The sequence below is a fragment of the Parasteatoda tepidariorum genome, chromosome 8, assembly GCF_043381705.1.
Source record: "Parasteatoda tepidariorum isolate YZ-2023 chromosome 8, CAS_Ptep_4.0, whole genome shotgun sequence".
Classification (NCBI taxonomy): Eukaryota; Metazoa; Arthropoda; class Arachnida; order Araneae; family Theridiidae; genus Parasteatoda; species Parasteatoda tepidariorum.
In genome coordinates this window covers 81,345,574-81,361,885 of record NC_092211.1, presented here as the reverse complement: position 1 = coordinate 81,361,885, position 16,312 = coordinate 81,345,574, and the positions used below count along the sequence as shown (strand labels likewise).

At 31.9% G+C, this 16,312-nt stretch overlaps 1 protein-coding gene across 1 annotated transcript in view; it reads left to right on the top strand.

The window, feature by feature from the left end:
* LOC107443558 (cytochrome P450 3A24-like) overlaps positions 1-16,312 on the top strand; it is a 31,638-nt gene that overhangs the window by 9,219 nt on the left and 6,107 nt on the right. The window contains exons 5-9 of the mRNA XM_016057478.4: positions 7,482-7,598; positions 9,767-9,855; positions 11,545-11,690; positions 13,435-13,550; positions 14,500-14,647. Of these exons, the coding sequence (XP_015912964.1) occupies positions 7,482-7,598; positions 9,767-9,855; positions 11,545-11,690; positions 13,435-13,550; positions 14,500-14,647 (616 nt within the window). The remainder of the gene's footprint in view (positions 1-7,481; positions 7,599-9,766; positions 9,856-11,544; positions 11,691-13,434; positions 13,551-14,499; positions 14,648-16,312) is intronic.

Genomic DNA, 16,312 nt, shown 5'->3' with positions numbered 1-16,312 from the left:
GAAGAAAATGAAGAAATGAAACGAAAAGAAAATATGGAGTTAGAATAAAGTGACCACATGTTTATTGAGACAAAGCGGGACAAATGAGATGAAATGAGAATTACAATTTAGTTACATATATTTTATTGTATACATTCATATATTTGTGCAAAATGTATTTATTATTAATTATTGGTAAAAAAATAATAATTTGAACATCATGATTTTTAATCAAATTAAATTTTTTATTTAAAAAAAGTTATGATTTTCTTTCACGGTCATATTTTTGATCTGAGTGAATACTTAGCAATAGATTCGGATCATTAATTAAAATGTCGTAAAATATTTCACGTGAATTGGTCAAATTATATTTTACACTTAAAATAGATTTTTAATGTTCAACTGCGTTTTTTCAGTTGTCCATATTTTATTGATACTAGAAAAAACACGTTCTGTTGTTACATTTGTTCCTGGAAGGGAGAGCGCGAATTCTACAATTTTCAAAATATTTTGATAAGGAATATTATTTTGTTTAAAATGAAGGAATAACTCCGTCCATTTTTTGTCTGATTCCACATTTGCAGATAACCAACGTTTAATTTTTTCATCTGTAGCATTTCATATGTTCAAATTATTCTTTTTTAAAATAGTACTTACTGAATCAAAAATTATTTGAAGTTTCACTCGACAATGAAACAAAATCTAATATTCTATATTTAATTCCTGTTTCTGGATCAAAAAATCTAACAATTGTGGGAAATAATTTTAAATCTTTGTGGTTGGAAGCATCAGAATTCATGGATATAAATGCGCATTTTTCTAATTCTTTCTGCAATTGTGAAAACGAATATGGTGAAAAAACATTACAAATAATTGCTTCGGTTTTTGTCCTTGCACATGCATATTTTTTGTCGTATAATGTTTTGATCACTTGCGACGTACAATCCATTGATCTGAAACTTTGATTGTGGTTTATGGTGCGGAAAGCAAATAGCCCTTCCGCTAATGCTAGCTGTTTTTCCGTGTTGCTAAAGCTAGCACTGCGAAAAAACTGTTCCATTTTAGATGAGGAAGCGGCATTATTAAAAAATCTTTTGTGCCTCTTTGTCGCTAGATGTTTAGTAATATCGTTTTTTCCACCATGTGAGACCGAAAATTCAGCATTGCGTTTATCACACCGTACCATATAGTCTATTTTGGTACTTTTAATAAATGGAAATTCTCTGCTTAGCTCTTCATTAAATTTGCATCCTCTTTTTTTACTCATCTTTTATTTTGTGGGTAAATACTAGAAATAAATAAAAAAATTATTACAAAGGCTAAAAAAGAGTATTAAATTTTACCTTATTGACCGTTACTTTGTGGCGACTATTGCTCAACCTTTGTCAATCAAATAATGAGTCAAACCGAACGTCAAATTGAAAACAACAAACCGCACTGTCTAACGGCAGTCCGCTCTGTCTGCACTTATCTCAATTAAGCCGAGACGTAACGACAATCATCGAACACCACCGAGTAAATCTAACTCGTTACATTGCCTAATTTAGTTTACTCTGCATGCATTTTATGTTTTTTTTTTAATGTATTTTTTATTTCTTTATATTCACCATAATACTTAATAAATAATAGTTAATATATTTTTACAGTACATTTAAAATAAGAAATGCAGATATTTCCAAAAAAGCGGGACATTTTTAAAGATCGGCGGGACGCGGGACAGTCCACCAAAAAGCGGGACTGTCCCGCCGAAATCGGGACGTGTGGTCACTTTAAGTTAGAATTACGAAAAGCTACTTTAGAATCAGGAAAGGCGAAGCTCGATTTGGAATTCCAGTTAGAAGGCGAGAAAATTATTTTTGAGAAAGCAAAACTTGAGAAAACTTTGGAATTAGAGCTTCTTAATTTAGAGAAAATTAAATTAGAGAGTACGCTTAGGAACCCAAATAGTGCAATGATTTCCGAAAGCGTAAATATAAATTCAGTCGAGAATTTCATACATAGCGTTCGTACTTTAACTCTGCCGATTCCTAAGAGAACAGAAGGGTGGAATTTTTTTTTTTTCATTCCTAGAGAGAGCTTTTAATACATAAAAGGTACCAGAAGAATTAAAGGAAGAAATTTTGTTAAATTTAATGGGGGAGAAAGCTTCAAATATTTTAATTTACATTAAGGATGAGGATATAAGTGATAATCAAAAAATAGAAGACACTATTCTTAGAGAATTTGAACCAACACCGTTAGCATGTTTGATTAATTTTCAGAGAGCAAAACGTTTACCGAATGAAACACATTTCCAATTCGCTTCACGTTTGGCAACCGGTTTTGAACAATATTGTAAATTGCGAAATGTTTCTGATTTTGAAACATTAAAAGAACTAATAGTTAGTGACAAATTATATCAATCACTCGCTCAGCAAACCGCGACGCACGTAAACATAAAACGGGAAAGAAGTTGATTTAAGCCTTTGATTTTGGGTAAGGAGTGCCAATCATATTTTGCATCAAAAAATAAATCTTTTTATGAAGTGCATTCACCTAACGCTAGATTTATCACAAACGAATATCGCGAGACGAAAAGAAATATATTCCCCCTAAAAAACGAAGAGAAGAATTGAAATTAAAAGAGAATAAAAGATAGATAACTAAGTTTTCTTGTTATATTTGTGCTGAATACTACATGGCCTGAGAGTGCAATAAAATATACCTCAATAAAAAATCCTAAGTCAAAACAGACCCAGCTGTAGTGGCGAAAATCAACGCGCAATACTTAAAACCAGAACCCATAAGTCTTCACTCATTGAAAAGAGCGATAATAAACGTAGGCGAGTAGAGGATTGGTTGCGTAATTGATTCTGCTTGTCAATTATTTGTTATTAATGAGAATATTTTCAAAAACACAGAAGGATTTGAGTACGGCAATATAATTTTAACATCTGCTTTGGGAGAAAAAATTAAAGTTAAATTGATTAAAACCTCGATCTCCTTAGGAAACGTTGATACGTCATCCCATGGAAGTAGTTCTGGCTTTGACCGACAAATTATGTGTGGATGTTCTTATTCCGCAATCTCTCTATGAGTCCTTATGCGAAATATCTTCGTATAATAATGAAAATAAAATAAGTAAAAGCGCGGAGATAGGGAATCCCTCTTTTTCAAAAGAGAAGGCTAAAATATTTTGCCAGATGGCCTCAGATGAAAAGTTATCTGAGGAGGGGGAGGGATAGATTCCATTTCTTCGGAAGAATGTTTTATTGCCTCTGACGCTATAAAATTAAAGCAAGAACAAATCGAGTCTTCTTCTTCAGAAAATGTTCGGCAAGCTTTAAAATTAAATAAAAGAAATTTTATTTTAATTGAGAATTTAATTTATCATAAAGATAAAATTCTTAATTAGCCTGCTACTCAATTAGTGTTACCGCTTAAAAGAATAGAAAAAGTGATGAAACTTGCACACGAGTCAGTTTTCGGAGGACATTTCGATGTTAAGAAAACTAAAGAAAGAATAAAGTATAGTTTCAATTGGTCCAATATGGCAAGCTATATTTCGAAATTCGTATTTACATGTGAGGGTTGTCAATCGAGGAGAAAAGAAAAAATTAGTGATGGGGCTCCAATTACACCTGTTCTTCGACCTGAACTTCCATTTGAAGTTGTAAACGTAGATTTGATAGGCCCAATTGAACCTCCATCTGGTCGTGGGCATAAGTATATATTGTGTTTAATGGATCAAATGTATCGTTGGCCCGAAGCGGTATCCCTTCGGTCACTTTCCGCAAAAGTGACTTGTGAGGTGCTTTTAAATATATTTTCGAGGACGGTGATTCATAATGTGATAGCTAGTGATCACGGTACTAATTTTGCGTCATCGCGAACGCAAGAGTTTATAAAAAGAATTGGATTGAGTCCTAGATTTTCTTGTCCGCGGTACCTGCCAGCAACGGTTTAGTGAAACGCTGGAATAAAGTTTTAAAAGAGATGTTGCGTCACATCATTAGAGAAGATCTTTGAAATTGGGATCGACAGCTCCCATTTTTACTTTTTGCTTACCGTGAAGTCCCAAACACAACGACTGGTGTATCACTGTTCAAATTACTGTATGGCAGAGAAGTAAGAGGACCACATGCCATTCTTAAATCCTTTTGGGCAGGTGAAATTTTTCTACCTACAAAGGTCACCCAATCAGCCGTGGATTACTTGAAAGAAATGAAAATAAAATTAGAACTGGCATCTGAAAATGCTTCATTAGTAGCAGCTGATAAGCAAAAATCATATAGTGACTATTTCAACAAAAGATCTTCAGTTAGAAAATTTTACATAAGTGATCAAGTTGTGCTATTAATTCCGGATTCCAATAACAAAATATACGCAAGATGGACTGGTCCAGTAGTGATAGTTCAGCAACATTATCCCCATTCATATAAAGTGAAACTATCTGATGGAAGTGTGAAACATGTGAATAAAATTCGGAAGTCTCATTCTCGATCTCTGGCTGTGGGAGTTACTTTTGAAGAAGACGGTGACTTTGGAGAGATTCATCCGTGTCCGGTCGCAAATAATATAAAATTCAATGAATCTTTAAGAAGTGTTGATATGACCCATTTAGATCAATATAAAGCAGATGAACTTGAACATCTGTTGATGGAATATGAAGAACTATTCACTGGCAAAGTGAAAATTGCTAAAGTAGGACCTCACCGAATACGACTCAAGCCAAATACGGAGAGAAAGACACCATTTGTTTATCGGATTCCAGAAGCGCTAAAATGCAAAGTGGACGAGCAAATAGAGGAATTGCTGCAACAGGGTCTCTTCGAAGAAAGTAATGCAGAGATCGCGTATCCAATAGTGTGTGTTAACAAGAAGGATGGTGGCTTGCGGCTATGCGTCGATTACACAGCTTTAAATGCAGTGACTGTTTCAGACGATTTTTCAATGGAAGAAGCAGCAGAACTAATTAATTCCATAGGTAGCACAAATATATATTTAGTACTCTAGATCTGCTGAAAGGTTATTATGCAGTGCCCATGAATCCAAAGTGCAAAGAACTTACATCTTTTAAAACTCATAGAAATCAGCATCAGTTTAAGGCCATGAGCTTTGATCTTAAAAATGCATCAGCAACATTTCAGAGAGAAGTGAATAGAGTCTTGTCTAAGTAACGAGTCTTTTCACACACCTACATTGACGATATTGCCATATTTTCGAGAAGTTGGAACGAACACATGATTCATATGAGAAGCATTTTGTCTAAGTTACGAGAACTCAACTTCACTGTGAACTTGAAAAAGTGCTCTTTCGCGAAGACTCAGATTAAATATTTGGGTCACATAATAGGTTCAAGCTGACATCAGCCTGATTCAGAGAAAACCAGTGTGATTGAGAACTTGGCATGTCCAAAAACCAAAAAAGATCAACGCAGTGTTTTTAGTTTGTGCAACTATTATCGTGACTACGTACCTAGTTATTCAGCGCTTGTGTTTCCGTTATCTGAACTTACAAAGAAGAAAGTCGCAGACAATATTCCTTGGACACCAGACTATGATGCGGCTTTTCTTCAACTAAAAAGAGCTTTGGTTGAAGCTCCTTCCCTATGCACACCGATTTGTGACTTACATTTCATTATCCATGCCGATGCACCCCAGAAAGCGATGGCCGCGTGTTTGTCACAAAAAGTGCATGACAAAATGCACCCTATCGCATATGCAAGCCTAAAAATTGAGTGCTAGCCAGCAATCGTGGTCAATTATAGAGAGAGAAGTATATGCCATAGTGTGGAGTTTGAAAGAATTCGAGGTTTTGGTTTTTTGTTCAAAAATAAGAGTTCTATACCCTCTATATACCTCCTATAACCCTCTACTACCATTTCTAACCAAACGTGCACCGCAATCAGTACGACTTCAAAGGTGGGCATTCGCTTTGCAAAGGTATGACATTATTATCAAACATTGCCCTGGAGCTGAAATGCCCGCAGATGTTCTAAAACGTCTATTTTAGTGTTTTCACATAATTATTTTTTTAGATGTGCATAATGAACAGTTTTAGTGCTTAGAGAACATTAATTTGTTTTACCTCAAGTTATGTGTAGACATTATTTTTACTCATTTAAATATATTAATTTTGGTTAATGATTGAAATATATATATTGGTAAATTTATTAATATGTTTCATTTATAGGAATTTCCAGTATCAGACATTGTTTTATGTAGTTTTGATGAAAATTGTAAAATTTGTGGTATTTCTTTTTACATGCATTTACATTTCTTTAATTTCATATATTAGTTTTTTTTATATTTGGTAATGTTGTTTTAATATTTGATCATTTTTGCGTTAATAATTGATAATTGTTGTTTTAATAGTCGATCATTGTTATTTTCATGTATTTAATTACAAGCTTACTTTAATATGTTTTACAAGCTATTTTATAGAAATATTTTGTGTTTATTTTGATCTTATATGTCAGATTGAAAATAAAAGTAATATTTCAATCTTGGTTAGGGGGGCTGTAGTGATTGGCTCACCGCTAGAATGCGAGTTAATCACTAACCCAATTAAAGAATTAAGATGGTGATTAAGATTAAAGAATAAAGAAGGTAGATGAAGAGGCGCGTAGGCTGGTCTTTCCTCTATGAGAATATCTTTTTATATTTCGGTATTTTGGTAGCTGAGGGCCCTTAATATTTTCATAATTGCTTTGTTTATTGTTTTAAATATTAATAAGTATATTTTTGTTGCTGTTACGCATGGATATATTTCAAAAGCAATAATCCTCATCACAATACATATGGTAACAACATATTATTCTACTTATTCCTCTGTAGTTGTGGATATTTTAATTACTTTGTACTTTTTTTTAAAATAAAAATTGATTTAAAAAACTTTTTTTTAGCTATAACAAGTAAGAAATTTCTTAGAGTTCATCGCTCTTATCTCTTTAATTAAACTTTTGACTTAAGTTGGCATCTTCAAATTTTTCAGTCGATTTTCTTCAAAAATATTTAATAAAAACTTACTGAAAAATTCGGCATTTTTGCCTTCGAACTAGCGTGTTGCCATTACAAAAAAGGGGAATTTTTATTTCTTACTCAAAATATAAAATTTGACAGGTAGGTAGGTAGATGTTTTATTTACGTTGCACTAGAGCTGCACAATGGGCTATAGGCGACTGTCTGGGAAACATCGCTGAGGATGATCCGAAAACATGCCATCACAATTTTGATTCTCTGCAGAGGTGACGGCTCCCCTGCTTTGGTAACCCGACGACCTGCCCGCGAAGTCGAATACTTTACTGTAGAACAGTTTAACGCGCACACTCGGTCCCTACGCAGGCTGATCAAAGTGGTCACCCATCGGCTTACAGACAACAGTAAGTGATGCTTGACTTCGGTGTTCTACTGGAAGCCGTGTCTTTACGATCAGTCCAATGTGGGACAAAATTCGACAGATTCAAAATTAATAATTACCGAAAAATATCAACGTTATTTAAATAAAAAAATTTATTTTAGGCCCTGGACACGGGAGACACTATAACTGAACGGATGGTACAGATGCTTAAAGGAGAAGATTGGAAGAGAGTTAGGACCATCATCACGCCCACATTCACCACTGGAAAAATTAAGAGGGTAAGAAAATAGAAAAGTCTCAAGTATGTCAATCGAGCTTTATTTGCAGCTGAAATTTTACAGCTTCAAAAATTTTACAGCTTTATTTATAGCTGGTTTTTAAAAATATTACTTTCATTTTTTTTTTTTTTGTACTCACCTCCAAAATCTCAATTTTTTCACTCACCGTACACAAAACTTTTCAACTGACATGTGACACTCATTTGAAATAATCGAATCGACAACAAAAGACAATCACGAAAATATTAATTTTTCTTTAATTTTAATTTTATTTTACTTTGTATGTCTTTTTTTCTCTTCATTTTCATGCATTGTCATCCAATTCTGAACTATGTGCCAATTTTGAAGTCTGTAGCTAGTCGGGAAGTTAGTTTAAAATTGATTACAAAATTCCACCCGAACGAAGGCAAGTTGATATAAACGTGGTAAAATAAAAAAACAAAATAGAAAACTATTCACATTAGGGGTCATAAACTAATATTTACTCTAGAACAGCGGTTCCCAATATTTTTCGGCGATGAAACCCTAAATGATTAAATTTCTTTCAGCGGCACCCTGATTTTATACTTAATAAAGTATATAAAAGCAATATAAAATAAAGTGGGTATATAAAAACAATTGTGAGCATATTAACTAATAAAACATACTTTATTTTCGGAAATATTCAATAAGAGTGATGAATTTTTTTCTCCATCGTTTTATCATTAGAATACTTCAATTAGGTTCGTCCATCAATTCAATTCGTACTACTGGAACTGCATCCCATTCAGTTCTAATTTAAATTTGTTTTCGTTCATATACTTCAGCTGAAAATGAAACAAATAAACTGAATAATGATTTTTGTTGAAAAAAGAGTTAAAATAACTGCTATAAATGGTTACCAGGGAAACATATTTCTTTAAAATAAATTTAGTTATTTTATTTAGTTTAGAAAAACATGATGTGAAATACTAATGCAATTTTTCATGTATGCAGAGGTCATTTTCATAATTTATTTTAAACATTGGTAATGGTGAAAAATATTTTTTGAGAAATATTTTTGCTACTTCTTTTTTTTAATTGGCATTTTACTTTAAATAATTTCATAATGACAACAGAGTTATTTAATTAATAATAGATTATTAATTATAACTATATATAAGGACAGGTTTCAAAAAACATTTCTGTGGCACAGAAACAGTCCTAATTCTCGGAACTCCTTTTATTCATTCCGAGAATCCTAGGGTTTCACGAAACCCAATTTGGGAGCCACTTCCCCAAAGAAATAAACCGGTATCGAAAGGTAAAAAATCACTATTGCAGAAAGCGGTGTTAAAAGCTGAGAAACCTGCTTGAATGCTATTTGAAGTTTACAAGCAGAATTTTTATTTTAATTCCTCAAGAGTAATTTACCTTGTATAATTTCTTAATTCTTAATAATAATTTCTTAGAGTCAATTTCCGACTTCTTACGAGTATATTTGTTCTTTTAATTATTTGCTATGGACAAAAATTCTAAAAAGGATTTAAAATCAGTGATTACGAAAACTCTGTGTTCCAATGTCAACAAAAAGTAAACAGAAATTTATAAATGTTCTAAAGTACTTAATATGCATCAAAAAAAGTTATGAATTGAGCAAATAAAGAAAATCAATGACTGGTTAAATACATTGAACTATATACAGGAATCTTAAATATGAAATATTATAACATATGCCATTTAACAAACTAATTAAAAATGTTCTGATTGTTAGGCGCCCTTATGTTATAATTGAGCAAAACGAAAAAATTATAATTATAAACTAATTACATATAATATAATAAACGTATAATAAACTAATTAATTAATATACTTAAGATCACCTCCTCAAACCATTAAGATTGAATCCTAGAACGTGAAGATCCGGTCATTATATCAAAAGTTATACAGAGTGGTCTGCTTATTTTTTTGCTCACTGTACATAAGTTTAGGCGTTAAAAATCTTAAAAATGTGGAATATAGAGTAAAATAAAAATTTGTACTTATGTTTGAAAGCTTGAGTCGAAGAGATAAACCAGATACGTAACCAGTTAAATCCTACTATAATTGCTCGTTTTTAACTTTTAATATGTTTTGCGTCCTCTGGTTAAATTTATTTACTGGATATAAATGCTTGTTTGAAATAATTATTAAAATTTTTTTCTCAACAGATGATGGATATATTCAAAAGTTGCACTAAGGTTCTGATTAAAAACTTCAACCAACATGCTGAATCTGGAACTTCGGTTAATGCCAAAAAGTGAGTGTTTTTTTTTTTTAATGAATTCTGTTCAAATTTTAAAAACGTGAATTGCTTGTCAAATAATTGTGTTGTTGTTTCTAATGCGACTTGCCACACGGGCTTGGTGAAATCGAGCAAATTTAAGGCAGAATGTGCGTTTCTTGTTTTTCAGTGGCTCCATCTATGGTCAAGAGTTAGACTTCTGCCGCACCATACGTCGCACCCGTTTATGGGGCGGACCCAGTCATACATCCATTTATTCCTCCACAGATCGTAATTTTGACCTGAATCAGAGAACGATCGATCTCCAATCCAGTAACCCCAGAGGTATTGATTTGTTATGGGAACATGAAGGACTTTTGCGACTCGACAGATTTAAAGCGCATCAATCACTTTACTACACGGGGAGTCTTCGGCCAGCGGGATTCGAACCTACGAACTCTCGGACATGGGCCCAGCGCCCTACCGACCAGGCTATCCCGGCGATATATTGTACTTAGTTTTATTGATTTGAAATGCGGGAGTTCAGCATATATCGTCGAATCCAATATTTGAACACAGTAACCTAACTTTTGCCGAAATGTTTTACACGATTTAAAGATTAGATGCCATAGCAATCAAAATAATTCTAACTGGTAGCTTTTTTTAAGACATTGTTTAGATGGGATGAAAGAAATCACATGATTAGGTATGGGTGATCACTGTCCTGAAGGGGTTAAATTGATTGTGTGTGGAAAATTTCCTCTCTCCATATATTATAGAAAGATCGCTGTAGCCTTACCATTTCCTACATTCTCATAGGACAGAAAAATCACGTGTTATCACATTACATAATCACTGATTAACAAAGAAAAGATACATATTTTTGACTACCATCACCATAAAATTAATAAAAGCTTAATCGGTATTTATCGGCAGTTATTCATTTTTCCTTTATTTAATAATATTTAACAAGATTATTTATTTATTAATTATTTTTATTAAGATTTTCTGATATTTTTAAGTTTTTGATTTAATTATTATTAAAAGTTTAAAACTAAACACTTTTTTCCTTAAATGTATTAAAAAGTTTCAAATGCAACTTTTTATGCAACTTTTACGATAGTAGTGTTTATTTATATTTTAACACTTATTAACACTCATTAAACAGTTATTTTTTAATAATTTTTGTATGATAAATTTCTTGTAAAACTGTGTTCAGAAACATTTGCAGCTAACACAATTAATACAACTGTTTAACAGTTGAAATTTTAAAGCAAAATTAAGAATTAACATTTTGCTTTATTGCTGAACAATCTTTTTGGCGGAAAATATTTAAAAAATTATAATAGCAACTAAAACTGAAATAATAATTTTCAAAATGATAATTTTTTTTGTGGATGAAGCTTAGATGGTAATCGAGCAAAATTATTAGGTTTAAATTTTATCTAATAAAAGTTAGAAAATAAATCAGTAAAACTAAATTTCTACTCATACAATTTTTTTGAATATATTAATAGAATGAACTTTATTGTGACTATCTGTTTATGGTTATGAAACAATTGTGAATGAATTGCATAGGGAGTAAGGGAATAAAGCGAGCAGAAGGTGAATCTTCTTTGCAACCTAAGAAAAAAAACTACAATAACAACGGAATAATATTATTTTTAATAAATATAAAAATTAATTCTTATTGCATTTTGTTGTAAAAATTAATTTAACTTTTAGATTGTATGGCGCTTTCTCAATGGATGTCATCGCAAGCGCTGCTTTTTCTACAAAAATTGATTCCCATAATGATCCAAACAATAAGTTTGTACAAATTGCAAGAGACGTTTTCCAGAAGGACGTCAATTGGAGATTTATATTTTATCGTAAGAATTTTTTTTCTCTAAATTATACGAAAATAAGTTAAAGTAAAAATAGTATTTACCAATGATAAGCATTTTATTTATTCTGAAGTGCCATTAGTCATTTGCTAGCACATCCGATGACCAGTGTGTATAACTTTTTACGCTATGCAATATCTAACTCAATAAGAACAGTACTGTTTGTCTAAGATGGGTACTCTGCCAGGCATTTGTCTGGAGCTGTGGCGGTGACTATGGTAACGAGGTATTATAATTTCAAGTAGGGATGCGGGATCCCTCTTTAGGACTGGTTTCGGCGAGAGAAGAGACCTTTTTCATAGAAGCTACCCTCCCTAAAATGCCCTTTTCTTGTTTCCATAGCACCAGACTGCCGCAGACTTAGTGGCGGTTAGAGTACCTATATTAGACAAGTAATAATGCTTTAGTTTGGTCACAGCAGGTGGCCAGCCGACTCGCGAAGCGGGTTTAAGATTTTTCACGGCCACTGCGTTGCTTCTTCCCTTCGCTAGTGACATTAGTGCTGTCGTTTCTATTGTCACTTGGACAAGTCAAATCCACCAGTCCTTGGTCTTACGAAATAACTCAGAAGGAAGAAACTTTTGTTTGACAAAAGCGCACTGCTAGTGTGAAACTGAGACTTATCTCAGAACCCTATCGATAGATGGCAGCACCACTTTTTTGTAAGGTCACTTCCACAATTTAGACATAAATCTGATGGGGAAGGACAATTTCTTGTGATACATGTAATTGTAGTACCGAATTCTGCAAAACTAGGTACGTGTTCGCGTCTGGAAGAAATGAAGAAAAAAAGAAAAGTACCGATCAGAAGTCGACTACGATTCCATAGATTTTACGAGATTGTATATCGCATGCATTTGGAGGGTTTAGCAGCTTCGAGGATCGAACCCCACCTCCCTGAACCGAATTCCGTGTTCTAACCATTGAGCTCAGAACTCTACGATGGCACTTGAACACTTAGAAACGAGTCTACTTTTAATTCGAACGCACCGTACTTATTGCTATCTTTCCAATGCTTTTGGCAATGCAAAGTTTCCTTCATATTTGGCCAAATCCTTTTTGGCCTAAGACCTGAACAGATCTCGTTCCAATGTAAAAATTCAAATCTGCTTTCACTCGTCCAGAATCATAAATTGAAAAATAAGCCTGAATTATCTCCTTCGTTCAGCTTCTATATGGGGTCTAGGTAAGCGCAAAATAATTTAGGAATAATTCAGTTTTATTCTTTTCCAAACAAAAAACAAATTTTTTTTTAAAAACATATTTTCATATTTTCTATTCATATTTTTTAAGTTATTATTAAGAAGTTATGATTCCAAAAGCACACTACTGAAATATTTTTGCGAACTTATTATGAAAATACTTTTCGCGTGTTAAAAATATTGTTTTTTATTTTTTATTTATTTTTTTATGCTCACTATATGGAAACCGATCGAATTCTTTTAACTTCCTGCAAAAATCTTATAATCGATATTTTATAGGCCTAGTGAACCCTAAAAAATAATTGTTTAAACATTTGTTTTGAAAGGTATTTAAGTTTTCATTTTCAGAAACATCCAGCCTCCATTTACTATTCTTTCTGTACACACAAAATTGAATTCGCTTGTTTTATTTGCTTTTGACTGCTAGTTTAACAAACTAAATTTAAACTTAATTTCAATACTACGAATTTAAAATTATTTCAGTCAAATCTCGTGTTTAAAATGAAACCAATTTTTTGCTTTTTCAGTCTTGTTTCCCCGACTTATGAAGCTTTTCAAAGTTCCAGTTTTCCCACCGGAAGGAGTGAAATTCTTTACAAGTGTAACCCTCGAAATTATAAAAGAAAGAGAAAGAACTGGACAGGTAAATATTTAATGCGAATATATATTTTAATGAACCAGAATAAAATCTTGTATTGTATATATTACCTTCTCGCTTACTAATTCCCAAAAATTTATTCCGTTTGAACTCATAATATACAAAAATATTTTTTTCCTTGTTTTACAATAAAAATGTATTTTCTGGCCATACATAGGTTGATAGATCATAGGTTATAATTCCTTTACCATCGGTTTTCGTGGTTTTCCTCCTTCTGTGATGCAAATGCATGTCAGTCCCAACAAAAAAGTTTTCCGTAAAAGCAGTCTGTTTCAATACTTGATCTGGAAGCCTCCTCAACGTCTTGGATAGATATAAAAATAAAAAGCTGCGAAATTGAACTTTAATATGAATTGGTCGTTCAACACTGAAAATAAATCAAACATAAAAATTTATTTTATTATTAGATGGTCTTTAAAATCCTAACTCACTTTAGGTATAAAAATTTATTTTATTATTAGATGGTCCTTTAAATTCAACAAATTTTATTTTATATGAAGGTTCATTATTCAGATTTTCAAGCACGTGGTCTTTAGAATTGGCCTTAAAAACACATTTCTTGCAGTTTAGAGACAGTTGCCTGTATTTTGATATTATGTATTATATTATGTGTAAGTATTATGATATTTTTATTTAATAACTTGATTTTTTTTAAAGAATATAGCACACCTATAGAGAGTAGTCAAATTAATAGTTCAAACATGAATGTATCATTCAAATTCTTATTAAAGCGTTGCATTACAAAAGCAAAAGATGGCTGTTAATGATTAATTAAGTGTAAAAGATACTGTAGGTATGATCGTAATGTTGAAAGACATCAAATATTTTGGCACAGTTTGAATAATTTTTTTTTTTTTTTGTGAAATCATAAAGTCCAATTACAAATTGAAACAATATTCCAGGGGTATAATGCTAAAAACTTTTTCCATTGCAGAAAGGAAATGATTTCCTCCAACTCCTCATAGATACTGCTAAGGAACAGAACGAGGAATTAGAAGCTTTAGATAAAAACGACGACATTTTAAGGAACTACGAAGGTGAAAACAATGACCAGGTTTTCAAGAATTATGTTGGCAAAAAGAGTAAGTATGATCTTCGTCATGGTTTTAAAAATTAAGATTTGTGTGCTTCGACTTTAAAAGGTAAGCCATTCTCTCTCGCTCCCCTCAAACTCAGGGGGTGAGCTTTCGTCTCCTATTTCTTGTGCCCATGATATTTCCGGGATAGAGCGTTCAAATGTAATGAACCAAAAATGTTTAAATATATTCAACTCTTGTGCAAGTTTCCTCATATCTTTTTTTTAATTTCTTATTTCACTGTTTTTAATGTAACTGTAGACTGTTTTTAATGTAACTGGAGATAGTTAGTTTATTTTAAACTAGATGTCAGTACTGTCACATATGTATTTGCGATATGTATTTCGCACTCTTAGCCTAGCTATTTATGGTATTTGTGAATGCACGTGGTTTGTTTTCCGTGATAAAATATTTTTTATATTGTGCTCATTATGGAGTCAGAGTTACATGGACATATGGAGTTTTAAAATTCCAAGCTAAAAAACTTAGAAGAATCAAAAATAAATACATCTATTGTACCTACATCTTTTTTTTATATAATTTTCTTGAATGAAAAAATATGCACTTTTATAACAGTTTTTTCGAACATAATAAGATCGGTAAAGGGTTAAGAAACTAAATAAAAAGGTGTAGTATTTAATACAGAGTGCAAAATATTTAATGCATTAATTAAATGCTTACTTTAAAAAATTAAAGTGACAATTTGTCAAATTTTACGAAACCAGATTAAGTTAAACTTATAAATTTTTATGAGAATATATTTTAGTTCGTAAACTAATTTTAAAATTTTTTATGCTGTTCTTAGCTATTAATTATCCTGGGAAACAATATTTCTGTCGCATTTATTCAGAAACTTGGTCTTACCAAACTCGGATGTAAGAATTTTTAAATCAAAAATTAGTTTTGCTTCCAAAGCTACAGTTTTTTTAAATGGCATTTTTAGTCTATTTTTTGTCGAAATGTTCAAGTTCAAAAACTTCATATATAACATGCAATTGACAAACTTTTAGAGGAGTTAGGACACATCATCATGATTAAAATGGCATAGAAGCCCATGCCCGGAAATGTCGTCGTACGCAGTTAGGATTACTTTCCCTTTATGATCTGTTCAAAAGCGCATGATGAAACAGTTCATAGTAGGAACGCACCCCTAGAGACGTATGATGACATTTCCGGGCATGAGTTATGTAACTTTATTCATGATGATATCCCCTAACTCCCCTAAAAGTTTGTCACAACATTTACGGGACCCCTGTTATATATAACATTTTTTATCTTATAAATTTTGACAAAAAAAAGACTAAAAATACTATTTTTTTAAAAAATTGTCTGTAGCTTTAGAAGCAAAACTAATTTCAGATTTGAAATTCTTATCCACAAATTTTTTAATCTTGTACATTTGACACACAATATTTTATGACATTTAGAATGTAACAATTTTAATCTTGTACATTTTAACAAAAAAAAAAAATAGAGTAAAAATGTCATTTTAAAAAACAACTGTAACTTGGAGAGAGAAATTGATATTAGATTTGAAATCAGCGACGTAATAATGTCAAAGATTGTTTAAAAAATATCATGCAACAGGAGATAACAATTTCCTAGTGTTATTTAAACTTTGTTTTTATACTTTTGTACAAACATTTACTATCACTATTTAAAAAAACATTA